General features: G+C 58.0%; 1 protein-coding gene and 1 long non-coding RNA gene across 25 annotated transcripts in view; one reads left to right on the top strand and one right to left on the bottom strand.

Annotated features, from left to right (window-relative positions):
* Positions 1–1,483: 1,483 nt before the first annotated feature.
* CCDC57 (coiled-coil domain containing 57) overlaps positions 1,484–25,762 on the bottom strand; it is a 92,803-nt gene continuing 68,524 nt past the window's right edge. For 17 of the 24 annotated variants that reach the window (XM_082705568.1, XM_082705554.1, XM_082705569.1 and 14 more), the window contains one exon: positions 3,122–3,521. In XM_082705568.1, coding sequence (XP_082561694.1) covers positions 3,319–3,521 — 203 coding nt within the window. In that variant the 3' untranslated portion in view covers positions 3,122–3,318. Of the gene's footprint in view, positions 2,992–3,121; positions 3,522–9,203; positions 9,564–9,795; positions 10,047–10,068; positions 11,403–14,125; positions 14,995–25,762 lie in introns of those variants that run through there. The other 7 variants (XM_082705561.1, XM_082705560.1, XM_082705550.1 and 4 more) reach the window with 5 other exon arrangements.
* Positions 19,869–25,064, top strand: LOC309850988. Its single transcript, XR_014304568.1, has 2 exons — positions 19,869–21,355; positions 21,454–25,064. It is a non-coding gene; the product is annotated as an uncharacterized lncRNA (long non-coding RNA).

The following is a 25,762-nucleotide window of genomic DNA, read 5'->3' on the forward strand; positions in this document are numbered from 1 at the left end:
AACCGCCGGAGGCGCGCGCGCACGCGCCGGGGCCCGAGCCCCGGGGCCGCCCCCCGCCCCCTCCCGGGGCCGCCCCCCGCCCCCCCCTCCGGGCCGCGGGGCCACGTGTGCGCGCCGCGCGGGGGAAGCTGGACGGGGATGTGCTTGGGCGCCACTCGGGGACCACGCTGGGGGCACGCAGGGGGGCCGGCCGGACCCCCGGGAACACCGACGGACCTGCCCGCGCTCTGGCCGCGCGCAACGGGGCCGACATGGGGGGGGCGGGGGCGGGGCTCGCTCCGCCGCCGCGACCAATCGGGGGCCGGGGGCGTGCGCACCGGCCCAATGGCGGCGCGCGAGTGGGCGTTGCTAGGCGATAGGGTGATGGGCCGGGCGGCGCGGCGGTCGTTGACCCCTGCCGAGGGCGCCCCGGGCGGGGTCACTGCCGGTCACCACAGCGCGGCGCGGCCGGCCTCCCCAGTCCCGCGAGCCGGCGCGCGCGCCCCACGGCTCCCGGAGCCCGCGGGTGGGGCGTGGCGCGGACACCGCTTGGCGTGGTTCGAACAAAGGCGCCCCCCTGGGCAGAGGCGCTCGCGCGCGCGCACGTGGCCGCTTGCACCCACGGGCGCGCACACCCCCGGCTGGAGGCTCGGCCGTGCGGCTCCGCGCACTCCCCAGCTCACGTGCTTGTCCAACTTACAGAAAGACCCAAAGGAAACCCACCGCCTGTCTGGGGGACAGCTGACACTCCAAGAGGGCCGCCTCCCTCCCTCGTGGCCATGCCCTATAGGACCCAGGCGCCCTATGGGCCCCCCAGCAGGTCCTTTGTGAGGCTATGTCGGGCCCCAGGACGGCCAGTGCCCTGCTTCCTCTCCACCGCCTCATTGTCTTGAAATCAATGCTGCGCTCCTCTGTGGTCCCTCCAGCTTTGCTTCCTGGAGCGCAGGGACTGTGCAGCAGGACACTGGCCAGGGACGCTCAGGGCCAGCACAGAACGGGACTGGGGGGGTGACACCAGTAGCTGCAGCTTCACTTGGCCGCATGCCCCTGGATTTCCCATAGTGCTCACCAGCCCCATGAGGTCCTCGTGGTCCCTCCATGCCCTGATGCGTCCCTTGTCCCTTTGCATCTTGTCACTGGGGGGCTTCTAACTCCTGACAGTGGAAGGAAGCGCAGGCCAGGAAAAGATGGGAGAGAGCCCTGACGTCCAACAGCCAAATTAATGTCCTGAACAACCTTCCCTTGGGTTTTTCTTTCTCTTCCAAATTAAAATTTTTCAGCTACCTTGTATCCTGGGCCAGGAGTCACTGGACCATGGTGCATCACACTCCCAACCTTGGGTGACTTCGACGATCCCAGGCTCATTTCTTGCTGGTCAGTGGGGCTCTGCTCACTGCAGCCTGCAAGGGGCCAGATGATGGGGGCCCACCGCAGGCCGGGCCAACCTGAGATGGAGGGCCTGGGTTGGCACCTTCGAGGGAGGGCTCAGACACTCACTCATGGGTTTTTTTTTGGTTTTTTTTTTTTTAAGATTTTATTTATTTGACAGACAGAGATCACAAGCAGGCAGAGAGAGAGGAGGGGGGAAGCAGGCTCCCCGCTGAGCGGAGAGCCCGACGCGGGACTCGATCCCAGGATTCTGGTACCATGACCTGAGCTGAAGGCAGAGGCTTTAACCCACTGAGCCACCCAGGCTCCCTGCCCATGGGCTCTTCTTTTTTTTAAGATTTTTATTTATTTATTTTGAGAGAGAGAGCAACAAAGTGAGAGAGAGCACGAGAGGGGAGGTCAGAGGGTGAAGCAGACTCCCCGTGGAGCTGGGAGCCCAATGTGGGACTTGATCCCAGGACTCTGGGTCCATGACCTGAGCCAAAGGCAGTTGCTACCAACTGAGCCACCTAGGCTCCCCGCTCATGGGCTCTTAAGTGCCTCTTTGGAAAGTCACAATGCATCTCTGCTCAGGTTTTCAGCTTAAGGAAGTCACACAGCCACGCCTCACTTCTAAGGACACACCAGAAACGGCAGAGCCCTGGCACCGCCCCCCTCGGCAAATCTTCCTCCAGGTTGCTGCTTCCTGGCACAGCGGGGCAGGCCCAGCATGGCCTCTGCAGCTCCTGGAAGCACAGTGGGCCCAGGCTGAGTACTATCCTGCGCCAAGGATGTCCCCAGGCCCGTGTGCCGTCACATGGAGCTCAAGGGTGCGCAGGACGGGGCAGGAGCCGTTGCAAACCACTGGGGCCTGGTCTGTGGTCTCTTGACCCGACATCAGGGCGACGTGTGAGCTGCAACAGCACCCGTTCGTGGGCTCTCCCTGCGATGTGCTTCCACACGCGCCCCTGTACCTGGGAGCCAGGCGGGGAGAGCACATCGTGCACATTCTACATGAGGTCAACGGAAGCCACAGAGGTGGCACGATGTGTGCCCGTCAGCCTTCCCCCGGCACTCTCCGGCATCCTCCCAGAGAAGCCGTCTGCCCGGTTCCGTGGGAGCCGCTGACCAGAAAGGGAAAGCCTCCACGCAGAGAGCTCGGGCTGCTTGAGGGCACAACCGCACTCGCCTCAGGTGGGGACAGACTGTCTCCGTTGCTAGCGCTGCTGCGGGCACAGAACGGCCTGGCTCTGCCAACCAGGTGTGGACACCAGTGGAGCCAGAGGCTGAGGGCTCCGGGGGGAGCATGGCAGGACCGGGGATGGTTCCCTGCAGAGCAAGTCCGCAAGTGTCCAGCATGTGCGGTTACGCTATGCGAGACATTTCTCGGCTGGGGACGTGTGGGTGTGGTTTTGTGGTACTTGGAGCAAGGGGTTCAGTGTCCAGCCCCGGGCATCAGGCTGTTGGGAATGCCTCACTTCTGTCCTACGTGGGGGGCAGACGTAGAAGGCTCCAGACCGACCTGCTGGGTTGGCCTCACGGGGCCAAAGAGGTCTGGAAGTGCCACCTCCACGTCACCAGGGGCCAGACGCCAGCAGCCAGGCCATCCGTTCTTCCAGAAGGTCCCCTCGCACAGGCAGCACCCTGTGGGGAGACGCCTGTTTTGTGGGCGGGCATTCTGCTCCCAGGGTCCCCCAGCACCGCAGCAGGCTTAGCAGCCACGCTGCCCTCCTGGCTGCCTCTCCCAGGTAAGGACTGCAGGGCCGAGCCCAAGCACGGGAAGCGCAGGCTTTAATGGCTCTAGGTCGGTCAGTGGGGCCTCTGCTCCGGGGCCGTGGGCACACTCACATTCTCCTCGTGCACATGTGGGCACTCACACTCACACCCCCCATGCGGGATGAAAGCACAGGCCCCACGTGCCGACACAGGACGGGAGGCGGGGGGCGCGTGCGACGAGGAAGGCCCGGACAGTCAGTCCTTCAAATTGTAGTTACGGATCTTGGGGGGCTGCTGGCAGCCTTTAGTTTTTGAAGGGGGAGCTCTGGCGGGTCTGGCGGGGAGGGCCTTTGCCCGAGCTTCCATCTTCATCCCTTCGACGGCAAAGGCTGCCCGCGTCGCCACGGAGCCCCGGTCCGGGTGTCTGAGGCTGTCGGCTGCTGGCCGCGCAGTGCGCTCTGCAGAAGGACAGCAAGAGAGAGGCCTGTCACAGCACGAAGGGAGGACGCGGCAGGAAGCCTGGGCTCCCCGAGGACGAGCTAAGCGGCTGCGCCTCTCACCCGCACAACCCAGAAACCCCACGCCTTGGCCCTCGGAGCAGAGCCCGTCAGGCCAGAGGTCCTCCCTGGGGGACGAGCTCTGCGGCCGCAGCTGTGCCGGGGGCCCTGGCACGGGGCGGATCTCTGGGACACACACTCCCCAGATGCACCGTAGGGCTGGGCCTGCTCCTCCACTGGGCACTCTGGACACACCATCTCCGGCCATTTCGCAATGGGTCCCCGGGGCGGGTGCTGAGTTAATGGTTGACCCAAGGCAGGTCTCAGGCTGTCCCCAGCTGTCAGCCACGTTCTGCCTGCTGGCCGTGCTTGCCAGCCCCTCCAGCTGCCCAGCAGCCCTGATGTGTGCGTCCAGGCACAGGCCGAGGACCCAGGAGCCTGGCCCACGTGCCGCACGCGTGGGCCCACACGCAGGGGCAGCGCTTCCAAAGTGACCACCGCGGCGTCTCCTACTCGGGCACAGTAGGGGGCTTCCAGTTTCCAAGTTTCTCTACTTGGCAAGTTTTTAGAACTAGGACTATATTTCTTTTGTAAACAAAACAAAACAAAAAAGATGGTGGTGGGAAGCAGCCACAGCTGGAAGGTTCCCTGAGAGGTCAGAGTGGTTCTCCCTTGTGGGCTGGCCCAGTGGGGAGGGCCGGGGTCCCTGGAGTACCCCAGGAGGGTCCCGGCAGATGGGAAAGCTGCCCCAGAGAGCACACATGGGGCAAGGTGGGGCCCGGCACCAGCATCTCACACGGGAGACACACACATCACACGTCTCAGAGCCTGGACCCCATACGGCCGTGTGCAGCACAGGTGGGGGATACCCCGTGGCGGGGACCCACCCGGGTGAGGTCTGAGGGCAGGCCGAGGGGCAGGAAAAGGCCTGTGCTCTGGAAAGCACACACAGGGGAGGCACACTGTGGGCTTGCTGGCAGCGTCCCCGGTGCTGGGAGGTGGAGGTCTGCCGTGTGTACCCGGGTCCCTCGCCCTCACCTTGGGCCTCTTCTGTCCTCGCGAGTACCTGGAACGGGTCTGTTCCCTACAGGCTCCCTGGGGTCACACAGCCTTAGGCTCCCTTCCTGGGGCCAGGCCCGTTCTCCTCCTAGTGCCTGGGCTCCAAGCACTGGGATCCTGGAGCGGGGCAAGCTCGGTCCCTTGTTTGTCCCTGATCCTCTCTGCTTCCCGAGGCCATGGCTGTCTCCGTCATGGAGGAGAGGCTGTGCCTTTGCTTCTCTAACTGCAGACCAGTTCCCTCCCCTGCACGCGCCCTCCTGCCCCAATCTCAGGGGCCCCATCCCGATAGCTGATAATATCTGGGCCCGTCCTGGGCGCCTGGGGGGCTCCGTTGGTTGGGCCACTGCCTTCTGCTGAGGTTATGATCCTGGAGTCACAGGATCGAGTCCCGCATCGGGCTCCCTGCTTGGTGGGGGGTCTGCTGCTCCCTCTGACCTGCCCTCTTCTCATGCGCTCTCAAAAAAAAAAAAAAAAAAATCTAGGCCCACCCTGTGCTCCGAAGCAGTGGCCAGCGGGGAGGGGCAGAGTTGGGACCCTGACCCCACAACGTGAGGGACCGGCCCTTGCAGGGATTCCACGGGACTGGCCTGAGCTCCCCCTGGCCATCTACTGCCACCAGGGTTGGAGAGGCGGGGGGAGGTGGCACTCTGGGAGGAGGAAGAGCCCAGGCCCTGAGGCCTTGTGCTTGGGGGGCCCGCGACGCTGACCGCGGGAAGAAGACGGCGGAGGCAGCCATGTAGTCTCGGGGGGTTTTGTCATGCCCCTGCCCGCAGAGCCCTCCCCGAGCTGCCCCAGGTGTGAAGCTGGACGGGTCCTGCCCGTTTGCCCTGTGACCATCACCTGAGATGCGCCCTCCTCGCTCAGGCGCGTGGCTGGTTTGTGGCGGGGGACCCCTTCCCCTCTGCCCTTCCCGGTCCCCGCCTGCAGAGCCCAGCCTGGGACAGCTCTTCCTGCGCTGGGGCCTGACATGCCTCCCGTCGGCAGCCGGTCTGGCTCCACTGTGCCCAGGGCCTCACAGCTAAGAACGTGGAAGCAGGAGCCTGTGTCTGTGCCGGGGCTCCCAGGGCTCGGTGAGTGCTCCGAGCTTCCCTGCTCAGCCCTCGCCGGACTGGGGGAGGGAGGCTGGCCGCTCTCAGGAGCAGGTCAGGCTGCTGCCGGCTGTCAGGGCGCCCTGAGCACATGTTGCCTGGGCCTCTGAAAGCCGTTGGAAGGGCTGGGGACACGGAGCCTCTGCCAGCCCTGACTCTCCAGAGCCTTCCTTGGGGCCACGGGGGCAGCTCAGCTCTCAAGTCCTTGTTGCGGCCTTGGACAGTAGGCACAAGGCCTCCTCAGGCTCACGGCAGCCTCGCTGGTGCAGGAGCCCTCCTGGCTCCGCTCCTTCCATCCTGGGTGCCGACAGGCGCTGCTTCCACTGAAGCCTCCCTCCAGCTTGCGCGGGAGCCCCTCCTGCTGCGGGGTCCAGCCCTTCTCAAATGAGATGAACTGCACCCCCACCTCGCCTTGCCCCTCATCCCAACCCCCGCAACTTTCCCTGTAAGCAGGCTCCATGCCCAGTGTGGAGCCCACCGTGGGCTTGAACTCATGGCCCCCAGGTCAGGACCTGAGGATCAAGAGTCGGACGCGAAACCGACTGAGCCCCCAGGCGCCCCCAGCCCTCCTTCTGATACGTTGTTATGAATGAGATTATGTCAAACTCCCCAGAACCTTCCAAGGCTTCCTACCATGGTGGGAGCAAGCCCAGGCCTTCAGTAGACAATGCGTCAGGTGGGGTGGCCTCTCTCCCTAAGCCCACGCCCCGAGTCTCCAGAAGCTGCCAGCTACTTCCCAGAGCCCCGAGCCTGCCCGGAGTGACCCTGCAGGGAGCGCCTGTCTGCCCTCGGTACAGAGGCTCTGGGTGGACATTCCTGGGCACGGCTGTACTCAGCAGGGGGAGGGCAGTGCACAGGAAACCCCAGATCCTTCAGGGCCCCTCAGGCTGCCCCTGGCCTGGGGCTGGAACCCTCTTGTTAATCACCCCGGCACGCCTGCTCTGCCCCCTCCTCCCTGAGGTTAATACCCAATGCCAACCCTTAATCACTTCTTCCTACTATCATTTTCGGGGTGCCCCTCCCTAGATCTGAGTCTGCGGACGCCTCTCAGTGTGGCCCAGTGTGGTTCCTGTCCTGCGTCTCAGGAAGTGCCGCTGGGCAGCAGGGAGCGTCCTGGGGCCCCAGGGAAGGGAATTTAGGGGACATACCCTGTGAGAGCAGCTAGTCCTGCCCTTGTCGGGGCTGATTTGTCCGAGGCGGGCAGGCAGAACCTGGACAGCGGCCCAGCCCTCCACGTGGCCTCTGTTCCTTCTCTGGGCCCTGAGGCTCCACAGCACAGGAAAGAGGAGCTGACAGAGGCCAGAGGTGCGGGTGCAGGGGTGGGGGCCCCGCCCAGGACAGTGAGGACTGCAGGTCCGGGAAGGAGCAGAGAGTGATGGCCAGTCCACCAGCCCCGCAGAGGCGGTGGCGGGAAGAAGTGCCCGGGCCCCAGAGGGGAAAGCGTGCAGTGACAAGCCGGGGGTGCGGCCTGTGTTAATGGACGTCGGGACCCTGGGGCGAGGGCCTGGGGAGCAGTCAGAGAGCCATCCTGTGAGGCACAGGGAGCAGAGGGGGAGGGGTTGGCTCTCACCGGCCTCCTTTCCACAGATCTAAGCCCCAAAGCTGGCTAAACAGGGTGAGATTCACGAAAGACCTGTGTCCACATGGGACCAAGGCGGGCACACCGCGGTCACAGCCGGCGGGCTCCCTGCCACCCCTGCTGGCGCCGCCCCGCCTCGTGCCCCGGCCACACGCTGCAGTGAGCTGCTCTCTGCCCCCCTTGGCGGAGGAGGCTGCTGCAGAGGGCTGAGCACTGCTCTCCCTTTCCTAGCCAATGCGGCCCCTGGAGAGGGCTGCCGCCGGCCACACGCCCACAAGCTGCCCATCGTGCTCAAGGCGCTGAGCCACTCCGGCCAGAGGCTTCCCCACACCAGACCCCAAAATGGTTCTCTGGAGGTCTGGTGAGGGCTGCATCGGGCTGCTCTCGGGCGCCGCAGAAACAGAGGCAAACGGACAGAATGCCCACAGGCCAACCGCCGAGGTGCCGGCGGAGTAGGGGTCCCCGCGCAGGCTCCCCTGGGTCCGGGGCCCGGCGGTCAGGCTCTGGGACGTGGCTTGCGGCGCCGGTGCGGCTCCTTGTGTGGCTGCAGCTGCGTGGGGAGCAGGAAGGCCCGCGGTGGCTTCCCGGGGCGCTTCCCTCCGGAAGGGCTGGCCACGAGAGGACACTCGTCCTGTGTGCCGAGTCCCGACGCCAAGCCCGCAGGGCTCAGGGCACAGCTTTCTGCGCGCACTCCTGTCTCATGCCCTGGCTGCGGTGTCCCCGCCCCCTTCACTCCCCGACCCTCTCCAGGAGACCCAGGGGACAGTGGTTAACTTTGCTCCAAAGGGGGGGCGATAGGTGTGGGATGTCCCCCCTCTTCAGGAGGCCAAGCCGAACTGCGCAGAGACGTGGGCCTCAGGGCCTGAACCACAGTGCCACGGCCGAACTCCCGACTCTGCCGGGAAAGGGGCCCCGGCCACCCTTGGGGGCTGGACTCCAGCTGGAAGGGGGTCTCGGCTGCCCGCAGTGGCCAGAGCGCCTCTCTGCCGCGTGCCCCAGCTCAGAGGAGGCTTCACGAAGCCCAGAAACCGACCTGACGGAGCCCCTGGCTTCCCCACAGGCCACGCCGCCCACCGCCTCCCTGGCCCGACGGAACGTCAGCTAGGACACGTCGGCCTGCCTAGAAGGTCCTCCACCCACAGGAAGCCAGGGCCCTGAGCTGCGGCCCAGCTTCCAGCCCGGTGACCCGCGGGCGGCTCTGCCAGGCCCCGGATGGCCGGGGGCAGGCGGAGGCACCGCGGGCAGGCCAGAAGACGGTAGGGCTGCGGGGACGGGCAGGCGGCCCTGGGCCCGCTGGGGGTGCCAGCCCAGGGTCTCGGGCTCCCCAGCGATCTCTGCCCACGGTGGCCTGGAGACGGGGCCGCCTCGGTCCCAACGCACTGGCTGCTCCCTGGACTGTCCGGCAGAGGCCCAGCCCTCAGGGGACCGGTCTTCCCTCCTGCCTCTGCCGCGCTGCTGGGGACTCTCAGGCAGGCGCTTCCAGAGAAGGCTCCTGTACAGAAAGGGGGGCCGGCTCCAGGGCCTGTGGTCCCCACGTGGACACCAAGGCAGGGTCACTGTGCATGTCCGAGATGAACGTTCACATTAGAAAATGCAACGCCGGGGGGCACCTGGGGACACAGTTGGCGGAGCTCAGTTTGTGGCCTCAGGGTCCTGGGGTCGAGCCCGCATCGGGCTCCCTGCGGGCGGGAAGCCTGCGTCTCCCTCTCTCGCTCCCCCTGCTTGTGTTCCCTCTCTCCCTGTTCTCCCTGTCAAATAAGTAGATAAAATCTTAAAAAAAAAAAAAAAAAAAAAGAAGGAAAAAGAAAAAGAAGAATTTATCTCAGTAATGCGAGGCCGGCTTCTTCTCAGAAAATCTACACATATTTACCACATCAATAAGTGAAAACGGAAAAAAATCATGTCTACCATAATCAATGCAGAAAAAACTGATAAAGTTTAATACCTATTTGTGATGAAAACTCTCAATAAATCTGGGTTATAAAAGAAATGTTTTAATTTGATGGAGGGTATATTTTTAGAACGCAGCAATCACACGCATCTGGTGGAAAACCCAGCCTCACCGCCTTCGGGTTTGTGAGTGGATGAGAGGCCCACCATCCTGTGGCTGGAGGTCCGGCCAGCTCTACCAGGAAAGAGCGAGAAATCAGGGGTAGTTGCCTTCTGAAAACGACCCCATGATGTCCTTAGGGAAGACGGACTGCCGGCGTGGGGGTGGGTGTGGGCGAGGAGGCCAACCCGGGACTCTGGGGAGCTTCCCTCTAGAACAGCAAGCGCCTGGGGGACAGGATAAAATGTCAGAAAGAGGGAAATTGTGAACAGGACGGCCGCCTGCTTCGTGAGTGCACGGCCCCTTGTTACACAGTCGGGGGCTGGCGGGGGCCGCGCGGTGGCCCTTCCCTAGCAGAGGCGCGTGAGTGACCGATCTGCAGCCTTCTCCAGATGTGAAACGACCCCATGAGACGAGAAGGCGGATGTCTCCCCTGAAGCCGATGGAAACCAGGCCATTATTTCAGGTAAGAGCGAGCGAAAAAATGCAAGTGGGTTTGTTCTATACCCGGTTTAATGTCTTTTAAAGGGTAATATCTTCACCTTTGCCAATCCGCAGGGGCTCCTGGGGCCCTTCCAGGAAGCCCGGGGGAGGACGCAGCGGCGGTAATGACCTCCCCCGGGAGCGCCGAAGCGCCACAGCGCGGAGTAATTAAGAGAGCTGAGTAAATTGATAAGAATTACCAGGACCCTCTGAGGTCCCGCAGCAACCTGGAAGGAATGCAGGTGGTGTCCTCGTGACGGCAGGACAGACGCCGAGCTCACGGAGCGGAGGAGGGACGCCGCGGGGAGTCGTCCCTGGATGGCCGCGGCTCCTTGCTGAGAAAATTGCTTCTATCCAGTTACAGCTCACAGGCAATAGATGCACCCATTGTTTTTTAAAGATTTTATTTATTTACCAAGAGCGTGAGAGGAGCAGGCCAGAGGGAGCAGCAGACTCCCCGCGGAGCTGGGAGCCCGATGCGGCACAGTCCTGGGGCTCCGGGACCATGACCTGAGCCAAAGGCAGTCGCCCAACCGAGCCACCCAGGCACCCAATGCGCCCATTTTTAACCGTACATCTCAATGGCTTTTAGAAAACGTGCGCCTCGATGCGTTTGGAACATTGACCCCTGCAGCCCCAAGCCAGCCCTGCCTTCTGCCACCACTGATCCCACAGTCTCTTCTAGAGCTTCCCGTCAGTGGAACACAAGACACTGGGCACTTTCTGAAGCCTGGTTCTCCCAGAAACCCAAGAAATGTTTCCTGAGAACATTCCTGTTCTTACGGATGACCCGAGCTCCTTTACTTGCAGGTTAGTGTTCCGTTGTGCCCCGGGGGGGCGTTCACTCGTCCCCTATCTGGGCTCGAAGCAGCTATAAACATTCATGCTAAACTCTCTGGGTGCATGACTTAAAAAATTTTTTTTTACTTATTTATCGGAGAGCGCGCGCGTGTATGAGGGAGCAGTAGAGGGAGAGGACAAGTGGACTGCGGGGCACGGCGGGGCCTGATGTAGGGCTCATCCCAGCACCCCAGGACCATGACGTGAGCCCAGATCAAGAGCCGACCGGGTCTAGCCACCGACCCCCAGGCGGCCCTGCGTGGACGTTCCCGTTTCTCCTGCACGGTAGCCTCGAAACCAAAGGGCTGGGCTGTGCCGTGAGTACACGTTTAACTTAAGAAACTGCCAAACGGCTTCCCAAAGCAGCGGCATCACATCACCCCCACCCCCACCCCGGCCGCCGTGTGCGCACCCGTCCTGCGGCTCCAACACGGTCTGGGTCGCGGGAGCGGGCGCGGCCCTGTTCTTCGGGTCTGCAGTGCCCTCCTGGCTTCACCCCAGCATCCCTCGTGCGCTTTTTCTCCATTTAATGATCTTCTTTTGTAAAGGGTCTTTCCAAGCATTTTGGCTACTTTCTGTTGTGTGCATTTGTGTCTCATTCTTGACTTGTGAAGTTCCTTGTATGTTCTGGGTGCAAGTCCTCGACACGCTGCCCAGCCTGTGGCTTACGTTCTCACGTCTTCACCGCGTCACTGGGAAAGCAGACTCTGCGTTGTCCACAGAGTCCAATCCGTCGGTTTTTTCTTTTTTTAAAAAACATTTCATTTATTTGAGACCGACAGAGAGAGATCACAAGCAGAGAGCGGGGGGCGGGGGAAGCAGGCTCCCTGCGGAGCAGAGAGCCCGATGTGGGGCTCGATCCCAGGACCCTGAGACCATGACCCGAGCGAAGGCAGAGGCTTAACCCACGGAGCCGCCCAGGCGCCCCTCATTGTTCCCCACTTGTATCTTTACTATTTTCTCCTACTATAAACCTAAACTTTGAATTTAGTTTGTTCCTATTTTTCTAAGATTTTTTTTTTTTTTTTAAATTTTAGAGATGGGGTGGGGCCCTCAGGTGGCTCGGTAGGTGAAGTGTCGGCCTTCCACTCAAATTTGTTTTTTTTTTAGATTTTATTTATTTATTTGACAGAGAGAGATCACAAGTAGGCAGAGAGGCAGGCAGAGAGAGAGGAGGAAGCAGGCTCCCCGCCAAGCAGAGAGCCCGATACGGGACTCGATCCCAGGACCGTGAGATCATGACCTGAGCCGAAGGCAGAGGCTTAACCACTGAGCCACCCAGGCGCCCTTCCACTCAGGTCTTGACCTCAAGGTCCTGGGATCGAGCGCTGCATCAGGTTCCCTGCTCAGCGGGGAGCCTGCTTCCCCCTCTCCCTCTGCCACTGCCACCCCCCTGCTTGTGCTCTCTCATTCTCTCTCTGTCAAATAAATAAAATCCTTTAAAAAAAGAGAGAGAGAGATGGGGAAGGGGCAGAGGGAGGGAGAGAGAAGATCTCAAGCACACAGCGTGGAGCCTGATATGGGGCTCGACCTCACCACCCGGAGATCATGACCTGAGCTGAAATCGAGAGTCAGTCGCTTTAACCAACAGAGCCACCCAGGCGCCCCGTATTTGTCTAGCTTTTCGAGGTGGGTCACGTGGACGACTGGATTCAGAACAGTGTTCTTCTCTCATGGAAGTATTTGGACACTTTCCAAGGACTACTTTGTGATTTCTTCTTGGACCCGTGAGCATTGTTTGGTTGTTATTTTCTGAGATACTTCTCTGTTCTTGATTTCTGATATAACATGTTTGCGGCCAGCAAATACAGTACGTATGATTACCGTCTTCTCAAATTTACCAAGACCAGTTTGATGGCCAATATGTGGCCTATCTTGTCAAATGTCCCAGGTGCATCTGAAAAGAATGTGTGTTCTGGTGCAGGTTACAGAGCCGTACACACGCCTGTTCAGCCGAGCGAGCTGACCGAGCTGCTGAAACCCTCTAGACCCCGGCTGACGTCTCTGTCTCCTTGTTCTGCTGATTACTGACGGAGAAATCCACAAGGCCCCAAGTGTAATGACGGCCCCACATGTCCTTCCATTTCTGAGAGGGTTTTTAAAAAAGATTTTATTTATTTATTTTAGAGAGAGAGAGCACAATTTGGGGGGAAGGGCGGAGGTAGATGAGAGAGAATCTCAAGCAGACTCCGTGCCGAGTGCAGAGCCTGACATGGGGCTTGATCTCACGACCCCGAGATCACGACTTGAGCGGAGTCCAGAGTTGGATGCTCAACTGACTGAGCCCCCCAAGCGGCTCTTCTTCTGAGAGTCGATAGACTCCATGCGTTTGCCACGCTGGCATTAGGAGCATACACACTTGGGAAAGTTGTGTCCTCCTGATTAACTGACTTCCATGCCGTCACGAAATGTACCTCGTGATCTTAGTACTCCTCGTGGGGAAGTCCACCCTGCTGGACGTCAGGCAGCCGTCCAGCCTCTCTTGTCTCTGCCTCTGCATGTACAAGTGGGCTTCGTGCAGACAGCACACAGTCGAGACTAGCTTTCTGCTCCCAGTCGGCTTTTTCATGCAATATTTAGACCATTACGTTTAATATAATCGTCAACGTGATTGGTTTTAATGTTTTAAATGTACCTTTTTGCTAGATTGCACTCGCGGGTTGTGTTCTGTCCTGTCCGTCCCTGTTCTTCTCTCCCTCTGTCCGAGGCTGCTCTGAGTTGATGTTTTCACTCCATTGGGTCTATACTGCACTACTGGCTGTTCTTTGTCATTGTTTTTTAATGGCCGTTCTGTGGTTTACGTGCACTTTTGACTTACCTCATTCCGCTGTGACACGCTGTTGCACAATGTCACCTCCAGGAGCCTTGCAAGAGCGTGCTTCCCCTTCCCTGTCCCACCACGCCTGCCACCTTGTGACAGGTAGCACACACCTCTGACTTCCACGCGTCTCACAAGCCCCATAAGACACTGTTAATGCGTGCGTTTTAAACAGTTAGCGTGTGAAGAAAATGTAAGCCTGTCTTCTTCATTTACCTGCAGACCCGCCGTGTCTGCCTTTCCGGGTTATTCTCTGTTGACCCCCATCTCCATCTGACATCATTTTTTTTCAGTCCGAAGAGCATCCTCTAACATTTCGTGTAGTGGGGGGTCAGTTGGTGGTGAGTTCTATCAGATTTGTTTATCTGTGAAAGCGTTTATTTTGCCTTAATTTTTGGAGGATATTTTTGCTAGATACAGAATTCCATTTTGACGGCTTTTCTTTCAGTATTTTTTTTTAAAGATTTTATTTATTTATTTGACAGAGATTACAAATAGGCAGAGAGGCAGGCAGAGAGAGAGAGGAGGAAGCAGGCTCCCGGCTGAGCAGAGAGCCCGATGCGGGGCTCGATCCCAGGACCCTGGGATCATGACCTGAGCCGAAGGCAGAGGCTTTAACCCACTGAGCCACCCAGGCGCCCCTCTTTCAGTATTTTAAACACGGTGAGCCTTTGTCTTCCGGCTCGCAGTTTCTGAAGAGAAGTCTGCCGTGATTATTTGTTCATCTCCACGCACTGTGTCCTTCGTTTTTCACTCGACTGCGTTTTAGATTTTCGTTATCACTGATTTCCAGAAACTCAGCTGCAGCCCTCCCTGGGTGGCACACATGTGTTTAGCCAGCTGCTGGGGTAGTTGAACCCGGATCTGTGAGAGAAGAGTTTGCATCAAATTTAGGGGGAATCTGTTTTGTTATTACAGAGAGCGAGCATGCAAGTGGGACAATCTCAGCAGACCCTGCGCTCGGCGTGGGGCACGACACAGGTTCAATCTCATGACACCGAGATCACGGCCCGAGCTGAAATCCCAGAATCAGACGCTCAGCCGACGGAGCCACCCAGGTGACCCTCGTCATTACTGCTTGGAATAGTTCGTCTCTCCCTGTTCTCTCCTCCTTCTGGTGGACTGATGGACGCCGGCAGGAGGCCGAGGCTCGCTCTCTCTTGGTGTCTCATTTAGGGCAGATTCTCTTGTGATGACTTGGAACTTTCTGTCCTTCCTTCTACCATCTTTATTCTTGGGTTAATCCCATCTAGTGAGCTTTCCTTATCAAATATTATAGTTCCCACCTACAGAAGTTTTGTTTAGAACTTTTCATATTCTCGGTTCTTCTCATCATGTGTATGTTTTCCTTTAAATACTTGAATGCAGTCATTCCAGTTCTTTTTAATATCTTTGTCTGCTCGGTTATTTCTCAGCCTCTTCCTACCGATGGATTTTCCTCTCGCATGTGGATCACATTTCTCGCTTCTTCACGTGTCTTGTACGTTTTGATCGGGTGTTAGGCATTGTAACATTTCCTTGAAAAATTTTTTTAGAGTGTTGGTTTTATTTTGGTGGGCAGTTAGGTTCCTTGACTGGTCATTTCAAAGATTTTTAACTTTTCTAGTCTAAGTCTATGTGGGTCTTCACTCCAGAGGTACCTAGGCCTACTGCTGACGTGTGACTTCTCTCAGTCTCCACTAAAGGGAGGTAACGACGGACACTCATTCCTTGGACTGAGTATCTCCCTACTCTGACAGCTCTGGAAATGGTTCGGCTTACAAGTTGTCTGTCTTTCCTTCCCCTTTTCGTATAGATAGCTACGCTACATGCCTATGGGCTAGTACACAGGGAGAACTCAAAAACATGCCTCTACAGGTTTCTGGAGCTCTCTTCTGTGTAGTACCCTCCTTTCTAGACTGTCCTGCGACTGCCAGCCCCCTCTGCCTTCCCAAACTCCAATTCCCATTTTTGCAACTCACTTTGCTGCTGAGTTCTGTTTGGCCTCCCTCTCTGTGCCTTCAGCCCAGAAATTGCCTTCAGGCAGAAAGTCAGGGGCATTCTGGAACTCACCTCATTTGTTTTCCTTTTTTCAAGGACCATGATCCTGTGCTGACTATTGCCTGATGCCTGAAAACAGCTGTTTCAGATATTTTGTCCAATTTCCTAGCTGTTTACAGAGAGACATTAAAGCATAGTCCATAGAATAGCCAGAAGAGGAAGAGGGCATTAGCCATGCTGTGGCCCCAGAACACACACCGTGGAAGAGTAAGCCGATTTGGCTATTTCTTAAAGTATTTACTTTGGTATAGAAGTTCTTTCTACATAAACTTTCCCCCAAGTGGCATAACTGTTTCATCAAAATGCTTTCAAGAGGAGAGCTAACAAAGATCTACTTGACCGTTGCTTCTCGAAAAGTTTACAGGACACTCTGCACTTCTTAAAATGTCTCAGGTTGTAATCATTAGCCCAGGCAGGAAGCCGGCGCTGCTCGCCCAGCTCAGGACCCGGTGCTGCTCCCTCCTCTGACCAGAGCACTGGTTCTGGGATTTCTTTGGTTGTGATCACAACAGTGCTGACAGGTAGCGCACAGCAACCCGTACCAGTTTCGCTGGTATGCCAGGTACTCCTGTCCAGTCCTGCCTGAGAGTGGGAACAGGCGGAGCCAAGAGGGTGAAGGGCAGCAGGGGAGAGACCCCTTGCCCCCTGGGGTCCCACAACCTAACAGTCACAGTGCCAAATAAGCTTCCTGGCTCTCAGGGCCAGCCATTGTCCCCACGTGGCTCATGAGGTCTCTCTGTGGCAGTGGCCAGCGAGAACGCGTGCTGAGCCCGCCAGCGGCAGGCCCTCCACCCATCAGCAGCTCATGCTCCCAGAGCCCAGCCAATGAGCCCTGACTGGAAATTGCCTCACAACATGTTTCTGGTGCAGAGGCCAGCCCCACTGGCTCTAGCTGGCCTCCTTTCCTGTGGCTTATGCTGCTGGTCTCTGAGTCGGGTCTCACAAGGTTCTCCTAGGTCTGTCTGTCTCACAGATGCTCACATTCCAGTAAGGCTCTCAGACCCAAGGGGAGGTCCCTGGTGAGTGCCCAGGTATGAGGGCTACGCGGGAAGAAGAGAATGTATTGTTCCAGGTGCATTTACAATAGAATCACAAGACATTCTTTCAGGTCACCTAGCCTGTGTCATTCTAACCTGTCTTATCACAAATCCATATCACAAGTGGTCGTCACTCAGAGCCAGTGCTGGGCCCTCAGCCTGCGGTCGTGTGTGCAAACCCTGGGTTTTATGAGAAAAACAAGAGCATCTCTGTGGAAGCCAGATGGTAATACCCTTGGCGATACCCCGTGGATGGGGTAACTCTAAGGTCCCATGTTCACTGTATGTTTTTATGACCTCAGACCAGGGCTGGGCTCACAGAGCCACAGCTGAAGCAAGGTGCCTTCAGAGGAAGGTCCGGACCCTGCTCCTGAGCCGACGCAGCCTTCAGGGAGGGCACAGGACAGTCTCCACTCAAGAACACAGACACCAAGAAGGGGACAGATAAGACGGAGTCCTGGGGGCCCACTCAGCCCTAGTCAGAGGCAGGTGACACGCTGCAGGATGGACATGAGGACAAGCCCGGGAGGGCCTGGTGTGTTTGCCCTGTGATAACAAGCGGAAACATTCCGGACTCTCCAGTAGAGAAGCCCAGTCTTCCCAGCAGTCACCAGATTCCCTGGCTGGGAAGGAACCTTGCCAGAGGCCGGGCCTCTCTCTGGAGCCCGCCGGCTGAGCAGAGTCACGGCAGCGTGTCGTCTGTCCTCTCCTCTGCGCGTGCAGTCCTGGCACAGCCCCCAGCCGGGGGGCCACACGGCACGAGGCGGGGCCGGCCAAACCAGCGGTAATTCGGCACACACATTGTTCTGATTTTTTAACTAGTTGCCAATACTCAAAAATGAAAATGTGCTACATAAAAACAAGATTTTCAGCTTCTCTGGAAAAATGGGACGATCTGGCGCGTTGCACCATCTGCCACTGAGGGTCCACTGCGGGACGGTGTCACGGGCTTGCTAGAGCCAGCCCACCGGCCCGCCGCCGCCGCCACCCAGAGGACCGCCCGGTGGTTAGCGTGGCTCCCTGAGTCCTGCACGCAGCCATCTGTGCCTGGCGTCCACGGGTACCATGGCACGACTCTCCTCAGCCGGTGGGCTCAGGGTCTGGAGGGCATCGGCTTGGACTCTGGTCCTGATCCCCTGACTGGGAGCTGGGAGACCTTAGGGGAATAACCTAGTGTCTGTGGGCCCAGGTCTGCTCACCCGAAGGCAGAGCCCTGGCCTCTGAGCTCCAGAAGCTGCTGAGAAAGGGACCCTGCTGAGAAAGGCCTCCACGCGTGCTCGGGCTGTGAACACAAGGTGGCTGGGTCTGTTTTTCCGTGGATCGCTGGTTAAGAACAGCCTGGTAATGTGCTTATCTGATTCAGATGTCATCTCTTTAGAGAGATCTGTTTGGAAACATTCTTACCATACAGGATTTAAAAATAATTTTGGATTAGAAGCCAGTTAGTAGCACCAGGCATAGCCTTTTCTTAACCTTTTATGCAATCCTTTTTAAAGAGCAAAATGTTTAATTTCAGGAAACACTAATGTAATTTTCAAAAGAACAATAATCCAAAGAAAAGAAAGTGACACCCACACTGTATCCTTCGAAGTTGTAACCCTTCTACCCCTGCCCATTTTGATCCCCCAGGGGATCCCCTTGGGGGCAGCAAGGGAGGAGGGTGAGGGTCTCCACGCAGGGTTGAGACCCCACAGGAGAGCTCCCGCCCACCAGCTCCCATGATGCAGCTGGAGCAGGACCCGCCTTGAGTGGGCGGGGCCTCCGGGGCAGAGCCCGCCTCCTCTCTGGAGGAGGTGACCCCACAGCCACATTCCTCAGGTGCCCCCCCACCGCCATTATCTGTCTGACCTCTGGGACAGCCTTGGCCCTCCCCCAGCCACCTGCCCCTGCTCGGGTCGGGCCTGTTGCCTCTGGAGCTCCAGGAGTGCAGGGAGGACCAGTACTTGGGCCCTCTGGCTAGGAGCTCCCTGGCCTTGGGCAGGCACTCAGAGTCCTGGGCCCTGGTTTCCTCACTTGAAAATGGGACAGCAGTGGTCCTGCGGTTTCCTGAAAGGCCGCTGACCCGGTTCAGGTTACATTCATTTGTAAAAACAGATCTCCAGCCGCCCCCTCCCTAGAGCAGGGTCTGACTTTCACAGCTCACAACGAACATGCATTTTCTTACTCTGCGAGCTTCCGCAGTCACTTTTACACACTGTGCGAAACCTAATGACCACAGCACCTGAAAGACAGCCAGCCTCACCCATAGTTCAAAACTGCAAATTAAAACCAATAATGAAATGTGTTTCTCATCATCACATTGGCAAAAGAGAAAATGCTGGATAAAAATCCAGAAGTGCCGGAGGCTCCTGGCTGGCACAGACCGTGAAGCCACTCACTCTTGGTTTTGGCTCAGGCCCTGATCTTGGGGTCGAGTCCCACAAGGGGCTCTGTGCTCAGCTCGGTCTGCCTGAGATTCTCTCTCTCTCAAATAAATAAAGCCTTAAAAAAAAAGTCCACCATTATGGGAGTTAGGAAACACACTCGTACGCCCTGCAGCCATGAACACAAACCGGGCCAACTTCTTGAGGGTGATTTGGAAATAGCTCCACAGAACTTAAACCTCTCACACCTTTGACCCAGTGATTCGACTTGGAGATACCATCCTGACAACAGACTCCCACAGACCCGCACATACACAGCAGCACGGTCTTAGGAGCAAAGACCACAGGCCATTGAAACGTCCATGAATACAAAGCACTTAAAGCCTGTATTCAGCAGTGGATCACTGAACTACTGGGAAGTGTTGGCTCTGTTTGTCTGTACCAACAGAGAGAAAGACGGCCGCTGGGGGTTTAAAAAGCAAGCTGTCTGCTGCTGTATACAACTAAAAAGAAAAGGGGAGGCACGCACATTTTTAAATATTTGCTTCTGTGGCCACAGAGAGCAGGGCACACCTGGAGAGGGGCAGGGAACTGGACAGTTGTGGTCTGGGGGACAGAGATGGGACTGGAGGCAGGCAGGGGAGTGACAGGGAGGGAGGGGAGAAGGGGACTGTCTTCTGGTGGAAAACCCTCTGCACCATTTAAATTTAGTTCTCAGCCATAAGGAAGTAGGTGTTCGCCATGACTAGCTGAGGTCTGGAGCCCCCTTTGCCCCAGTGGGCGTTCTGCTTCCCGAGTGTCCACACACGTGGCCGGGACACGTGTTGTGGGGTTGACTGCCCCAACCACCCCCGAGACAGACTCACCAACACAGCGCTTCCCGGAAGTCCCAGTGCCCCGGCCTGCCCCTCCGAGCTGGGTCAGGCTTCCCAAGGCAGGCGCTGAGTTGCCAGTGGGGCCCGACAGCTGTGCCTTTCTGCGGCGGCCCTGGCTGAGTGCTACCGTCCTGCTCCGCTGGGATGAATTACTCGTATGTGAACTTTGGCATCTTGCTTAAGAAAATCTCTCTCCAGTTAGATCATTTTTGAAGTGATAAAGGGATTATTTTAGACATTTGTGATTTTTAAATCACATCTCAGGTTAACCTTCTGGTCTTTTGTGAATCCTCAGTTCCATTTCTGTATATATTCAGGTTTGATTTTAAGTCATTTAAGTGTGCGGTCAGCACTGCTGGTGGAGGGCGGTCCCTTCTGCTCTGACCGGCCATTCCGGGCTGGCCCCTCCTTACCGATGTGCTGGCATCTACAAGGCCTGGTTCTTTCCCCTGTATGACCTCTTCCCCTTGAAAACACACTCACTTAGCTTCAAGGAAAACTAGCAACCGGCTGTTTCAAGGTGGAGAAAACAGCTTTACGAGATGTAGTACTTCCTCCCAGGAAGAGTCCATTGTCAAAACCTACTTTGTCAACAATGCTGGGCACTTGCTCTAATCATAGGCTCTTCCCGGGAATCCAGATCCCTGGGCTGCAGACTAAGGGCCTCCCTGGGTTCCATTCTTTCCAGTTATCTCCCTGCTCAACTTGATTGAGCACCGATTGTGTACGGGCTCAGGCTGACCACAGGGATGGGGGAAGAGGGGAGGGTCAAGGATCAAGGCTGATGCCCCCAGCCCAGGTGCACATAGTCCCAGGATGGGGGCTGGGCTTGCGGGGGAGGCAGGCAGGCGCTTGCAAAGGAAGGTGGCGAGGAGGTGTCCACAGACAAGGGCTGGGGGGGCGGGGCGCCGAGGTTGTGGCCCGTAGGCTCTGCAGTGGGGCCGGAAGAGAGAGGGGTAGGAAGCAGGTGTGGGTCGGGGTTGTCGGAAGTGGGGCTGGGCGGAGGGCCGGGACGGGGGTCCTACCCCTCAGACAGGATGGAGGGACGAGTGGCGACCCAGAGGCGCTGGGTGCCATCAGGTGATCTGGACCCCAGGCAACTGTCTGGGCTCAGGCCCCAGCCTCACATGGGGGTGCAGCAGGGGTCAGCCAGGCCTGTGGGGGCAAGATGGGGGTGGCTGTGGTCCCGCCTACAAACCAAGGAGCGTGTGTGTCCTTCCAGTGTAAGAACCACGTGCCCCCGAGATACACCGTGAACTAAAGGTACTTCTTCCCGTTTGGACGCAGATGTCCCACACCATCGGACGACTCGCCACTCCGACTGCTCACGACGGCTACTCACCACGCACTGAAAATGGACAAACGCGAACCCACTTCATCCCAGTTTCTAGAATGGAGCCTCCAGACTGCTTGTCTGGGGTCCGATTTCCAGCTTTGTACTCGACCCTCGGGCTTGGGAACACACGTTCCCCTCCAGCAGAGTTCCTGTCTGCCTAAGAGTGTCTTTGAGGAAAGCAGTGAGGTCTTCAAAAGTACGCTTACACGACGTCAAGTATCATACAGGTAACTCGGTTATGCGTACTCCATACTCCGGTGTACAGCTCTGTAGCTCGTTAAAACATCTAAACCGCATTAATTTCAACCTGTTCCCCCCACCTCAGTTTTTCAAAGGGCGAACTAAAAGCCTACACTGAGATGCCTCTGCCTTTTCATCACGAAGCCCCGCTTACCAAGGACAACAGCAACCCTCCCCCCTGCACAGACCGTGTTGAAGGCTCCTCCACACCAGCTTTCCCGCTGAGGACCCCAACACAGCTCCTGGCTGCTGTCCTCAGGGTCTGAGACAACGCCCTGACGAGGTGGAAGGGGCCTGTCAGCAGCTCTGGAGAAGCACTTCCCTTCGCGCGGACGAGAAAGAGGCGCTCAGCCTCCCCCGCGACGGTCAGAGCTCTGCAGCCCTTCTGGGCCAGCAGGACGAGGGAGAACCCCGGAGGAGCCGGCCCCAGGCTCCCCGGCCTCTGGACCTAACGTGCAAACTGAGGGACTCCCCTGTGTGGGTCAGTGTGCGGGTCCCACTGCCGTGCCGGCCGCGCCACGGTCAGCGATGTGATCGGACGCCCCCCACTCTGGCTGTCCGTCCTGGCTCCAGGGAGCACATGCAAGTTTCTGGGGGTGCCCCGATGAGATAAAGTGTTTTAAGTCACTCCCAGGAGGCTGTCCTGTGACCTGTGCACAGCATGGCAGGCTGCTGGGGGCAGGGGCTGCTCTCTCCCCGCGCAGGAGGCTCTCTGCCACGGCCGGCGGTAGCCAGCCGGCCGCCCCGTGCACCGTGGGTCGGACGCTGCTGGGCCTTCGCCTTCCACCTGCTTCCCGACTCGTCCAACGGCCGTTTCACAACTGGGTTCTGCAAGCCTCCCACAGCCTCCTCCTCTCTGGGCCATGGCTCTGGGTCACACTTAAATACTTAAATAAAAAAGCAAGAACGAGGATCTGACCGGAGCCTCCTTTCCCACCAGCAGACCTGCTCCCAGGACAGTTCCCCAGCGGTCTCTGGCATCTCTGCTGTCAGAGCTCGGACAGCTTCTGTTCTGGACTCTCCCGTGGGTGTTTGCGTCACCTGGCCTCAGGCAGAGAGGGCAGATGGGCCTGCAGCCTACCCCCAAGTCCGCCTTGCCCCGGAGTGGGGTAGGGGCTGGGGAGAGAGGGGACCCACAGCCGTCAGCTGTGCCAGGAGAGACAAAGCCTCACACCTGCCCTTGGGGCCTTGTGTCTTCTGCCGGGCCCCATGAAGCGTGGCCGGTGCCCCCGTCAGCTGAGTGCACAGTTCTGGCCACCCCTAAAGCCCCTGCCTCTGTCCTGTCCAACCCCAGCGCCGCACGGCCTCCGGCCCTCCTCTCCTGAGTCTGCCTCCCCCTGCAAGACCTCCCGTGTGCCCCCGCCTCTGCGGCCTGCAGACAAGCTTCCTCTGGCGTGGTCCTCTCGCAGGGCACAGGCTCCAGGACAACTCGTCCACCCCGTCCTGGCCTCCCCCCGCCCCCCGGGGACCACTGCCGCCGTCTTTACGGCCTTCCGTGGCAAAAGATGCCCAGATTTCACCAAGCACACGTACGTGTGTGGTTTCAAGAACAGAAATAAAATGTCCTAAGGAGTAAAGCGGACAGCGGGGCGCCTGGCCGAGCCCCTGCTGGGGTGCGCAGCCCTTCGTGTCCGGACGGAGAGCTCGACATCCGTACCGGGCGCTGGGTCTCTCGGAAAAAGGAGGAGGAGGAGAAGGCAAGCGGCCGTGCACGGAGCGGACGCAGCACGGCTGCCCCGCTTTCCTAAGTGGAGTCCGGCGAGCGCGGCCGCGGGCGAGACGGCCTGAGGTCTGTGGCCCTCACGGAGAAGTCAGCCACCTGCTACTTTGGGTCCTTTTGCTTTCAGCGCGGGACGGGGCGGGGGGCCAGCTGCTCGGTTCTCACTGTCTCTCAAGTCTTCGTTTCGCCCGGGTGGTGAAGGACGCGTGCCGGGGCTCGGGGGTTCCGGGCCCACAGCACGTGCGCACGGCCCGGGAGAGGCGTCGCCTGGCACCAGGGACCGCTGCGAGCGGGCGGTGGCCGCCGCCGCCCCCACGCCCGCGCTCCAGGCTGTCGGACACATCCCGCGCCCGGCCGGGCGGTTGCTCGCGCTGGGGTTTGCCAGGCTGCCCGGGGGGGAGGGGGGGCGCGCTTGGCTTCGGCGGATCTTCCCAGGGCACCTCTGGCCCAGACTCTGTCCTTTGGAGGCTGCGGCCGGCAGGCGTCCTGCCGCACCTGCTTACGCCGTCCTCGTGGCTCCTGACCTGTTTTCTTCCTGCTTCTCTCCCAGTCGCTCTGTCCGGAGTAATTTCTTCATATATGTCTGCATCCCCGACCTCCTCAACCCACCCGCCAAGATTTTAATTTGAATAATTACGTTTTCCTTTTCTTAAAGTTCCTGTTTGTTCTTTTCTTAAGCTTGCTTGGTCTTTCTTTATAATTCTTTGTTTCCCGAACATGCTTTCTTGTGAGTCTCTTACTGGTTTGAATCTATGAAACTCAGCCGGTCAGACCTTGTGTCTTCCAGGTTCTGCTCTGCCGGTCTCATTCCCAGTGCCTTGACCCTGTGTGTGGGATCCCACTCTCAGCTGGAATCTGATTTGTGGGGATGCTTATGGCTCGGGACAAAGGAGGCCCCCTAAAGCGGCCTGTCTCCACTGCCACCTGGTCCTTGGGGGCTCCACCGGTTCAGAATCCTGAGAACTGAAATTCTCAGGCCACCCAGGCCTTGTAACTGGGACCAACTCCCATGAGAGCATTTCTCTCACGGTGACAAGTTAGAGTGACAGCCCTGCTGCCAGTGTCTGGGCGAGGGCCCTGACCCCGCTCTGGGCAGGCAGGGCACGGAGCTGTTTCTGACTCACCTTCCCGCGGAGGGTGGGGGGGACCCTCCCCAGTCTCTGTCTTTGAGCTAGGATCGCCTGTCACACCCCCACCCTGGATGGGCCCTGAGTTTTGTCACTCGCTTTCTGAACACCGTGAGGCTATGACACCCAGTGCCAAGTTTACCCAGTTTGACGGGGGCCCCGGGGTCAAAGCTGCCGGTGGCGATCAGCCTGCAGTCGGGGGCTCCTTCACGGGCTCTCTGGCTCTAAGAGCTCTTCACCTCCTTGCCACGTATGGGTGCCTTCAGGCATGACCGCGGCATGTCTGAGGAGCACACTCTGGGCTACGTATTTTGTTGTATGTGGGCTCCAGCCAACATGGCGCTTGAGCCCATGACCCCGAGACCAACAGTCAGCGGGGTCCACGGACGCAGCTGGCCAGGCGCCCTGACTGTGGCATTTCCTTCGGCAGGTTTGTGGGGCCGTGGGCAGAGGCAGTGTGAGTCCAGGCCTCTGCTGGGGCGCTGGGACACGGGGCTGAGCTTTACACTGAACTAGAGTGACTCAGACGCGAGGCAGAGGGAACACTCTCCTTGAATAAGGCCTGAAAGAGCTTCCCATTAAAAATTCTCCTTTAAAATTCTTCTGGAAGAAGAAAAACATATCCAAAGACTACTATGGGAGATTTGCAAAATATGTAAGGATAAATCTAAAGAATTTAGTCAAATGCGAGCGCCTAGTTGGCTCAGTCAGTTCAGCCTCTGCCTTCGGCTCAGGTCATGATCCTGGAGTCCCGGGACCCAGTCCCACATCGGGCTCCCTGCTCGGCGGGGGGTCTGCTGCTCCCGCTGGCCTCTCTCCTCTCATGTTCTCTCTCTCTCATTCTCTCTGTCTCTCTCAAGTAAAGGAATAAAATCTTTTAAAAAATAAAAATAAAAAAATAAAGAAAGAACAAGAAACACAGGATACTCTCAATAGATGCTGAAAAAGCATTTGACAAAGTACAACATCCTTTCTTGGTCCAAACTCTTCACAGTGTAGGGACAGAGGGTACACACCTCAATATCATCAAAGCCATCTATGAAAAACCCACCGCGAATATCATTCTCAATGGAGAAAAACTGAGAGCTTCTCCCCTAAGGTCAGGAACACGGCAGGGATGTCCATTATCACCACTGCTATTCGACATAGTACTAGAGTCCCAGCCTGAGCAATCAGACAACAAAAAGAAATTAAAGGCATCCAAATTGGCAAAGAAGTCAAACTTTAGCTCTTCGCAGAAGACATGATACTCTATGTGGAAAGCCTAAAAAACTCCACCCCTAAATTGCGAGAACTCGTACAAGAATTCAGTAAAGGGTCAGCGGTATAAAATCAATGCACAGAAGTCAGTTGCATTTCTATACACCAACAGCAAGACAGAGGAAGGAGAAAGTAAGGAGTCCGTCCCACGTACATCTGCACCCGAAACTGTCAGATGTGCAGGAACAAACCTAACCAAAGACACAAAGGAGCTATACCCTGAAAACTACAGATCACTCATGAAATAAATGGAGAAAGATACAAAGAAATGGAAAAACATTCCATGC

Source organism: Mustela nivalis (assembly GCF_964662115.1).
Source record: "Mustela nivalis genome assembly, chromosome: 17".
NCBI classification, from domain to species: domain Eukaryota; kingdom Metazoa; phylum Chordata; class Mammalia; order Carnivora; family Mustelidae; genus Mustela; species Mustela nivalis.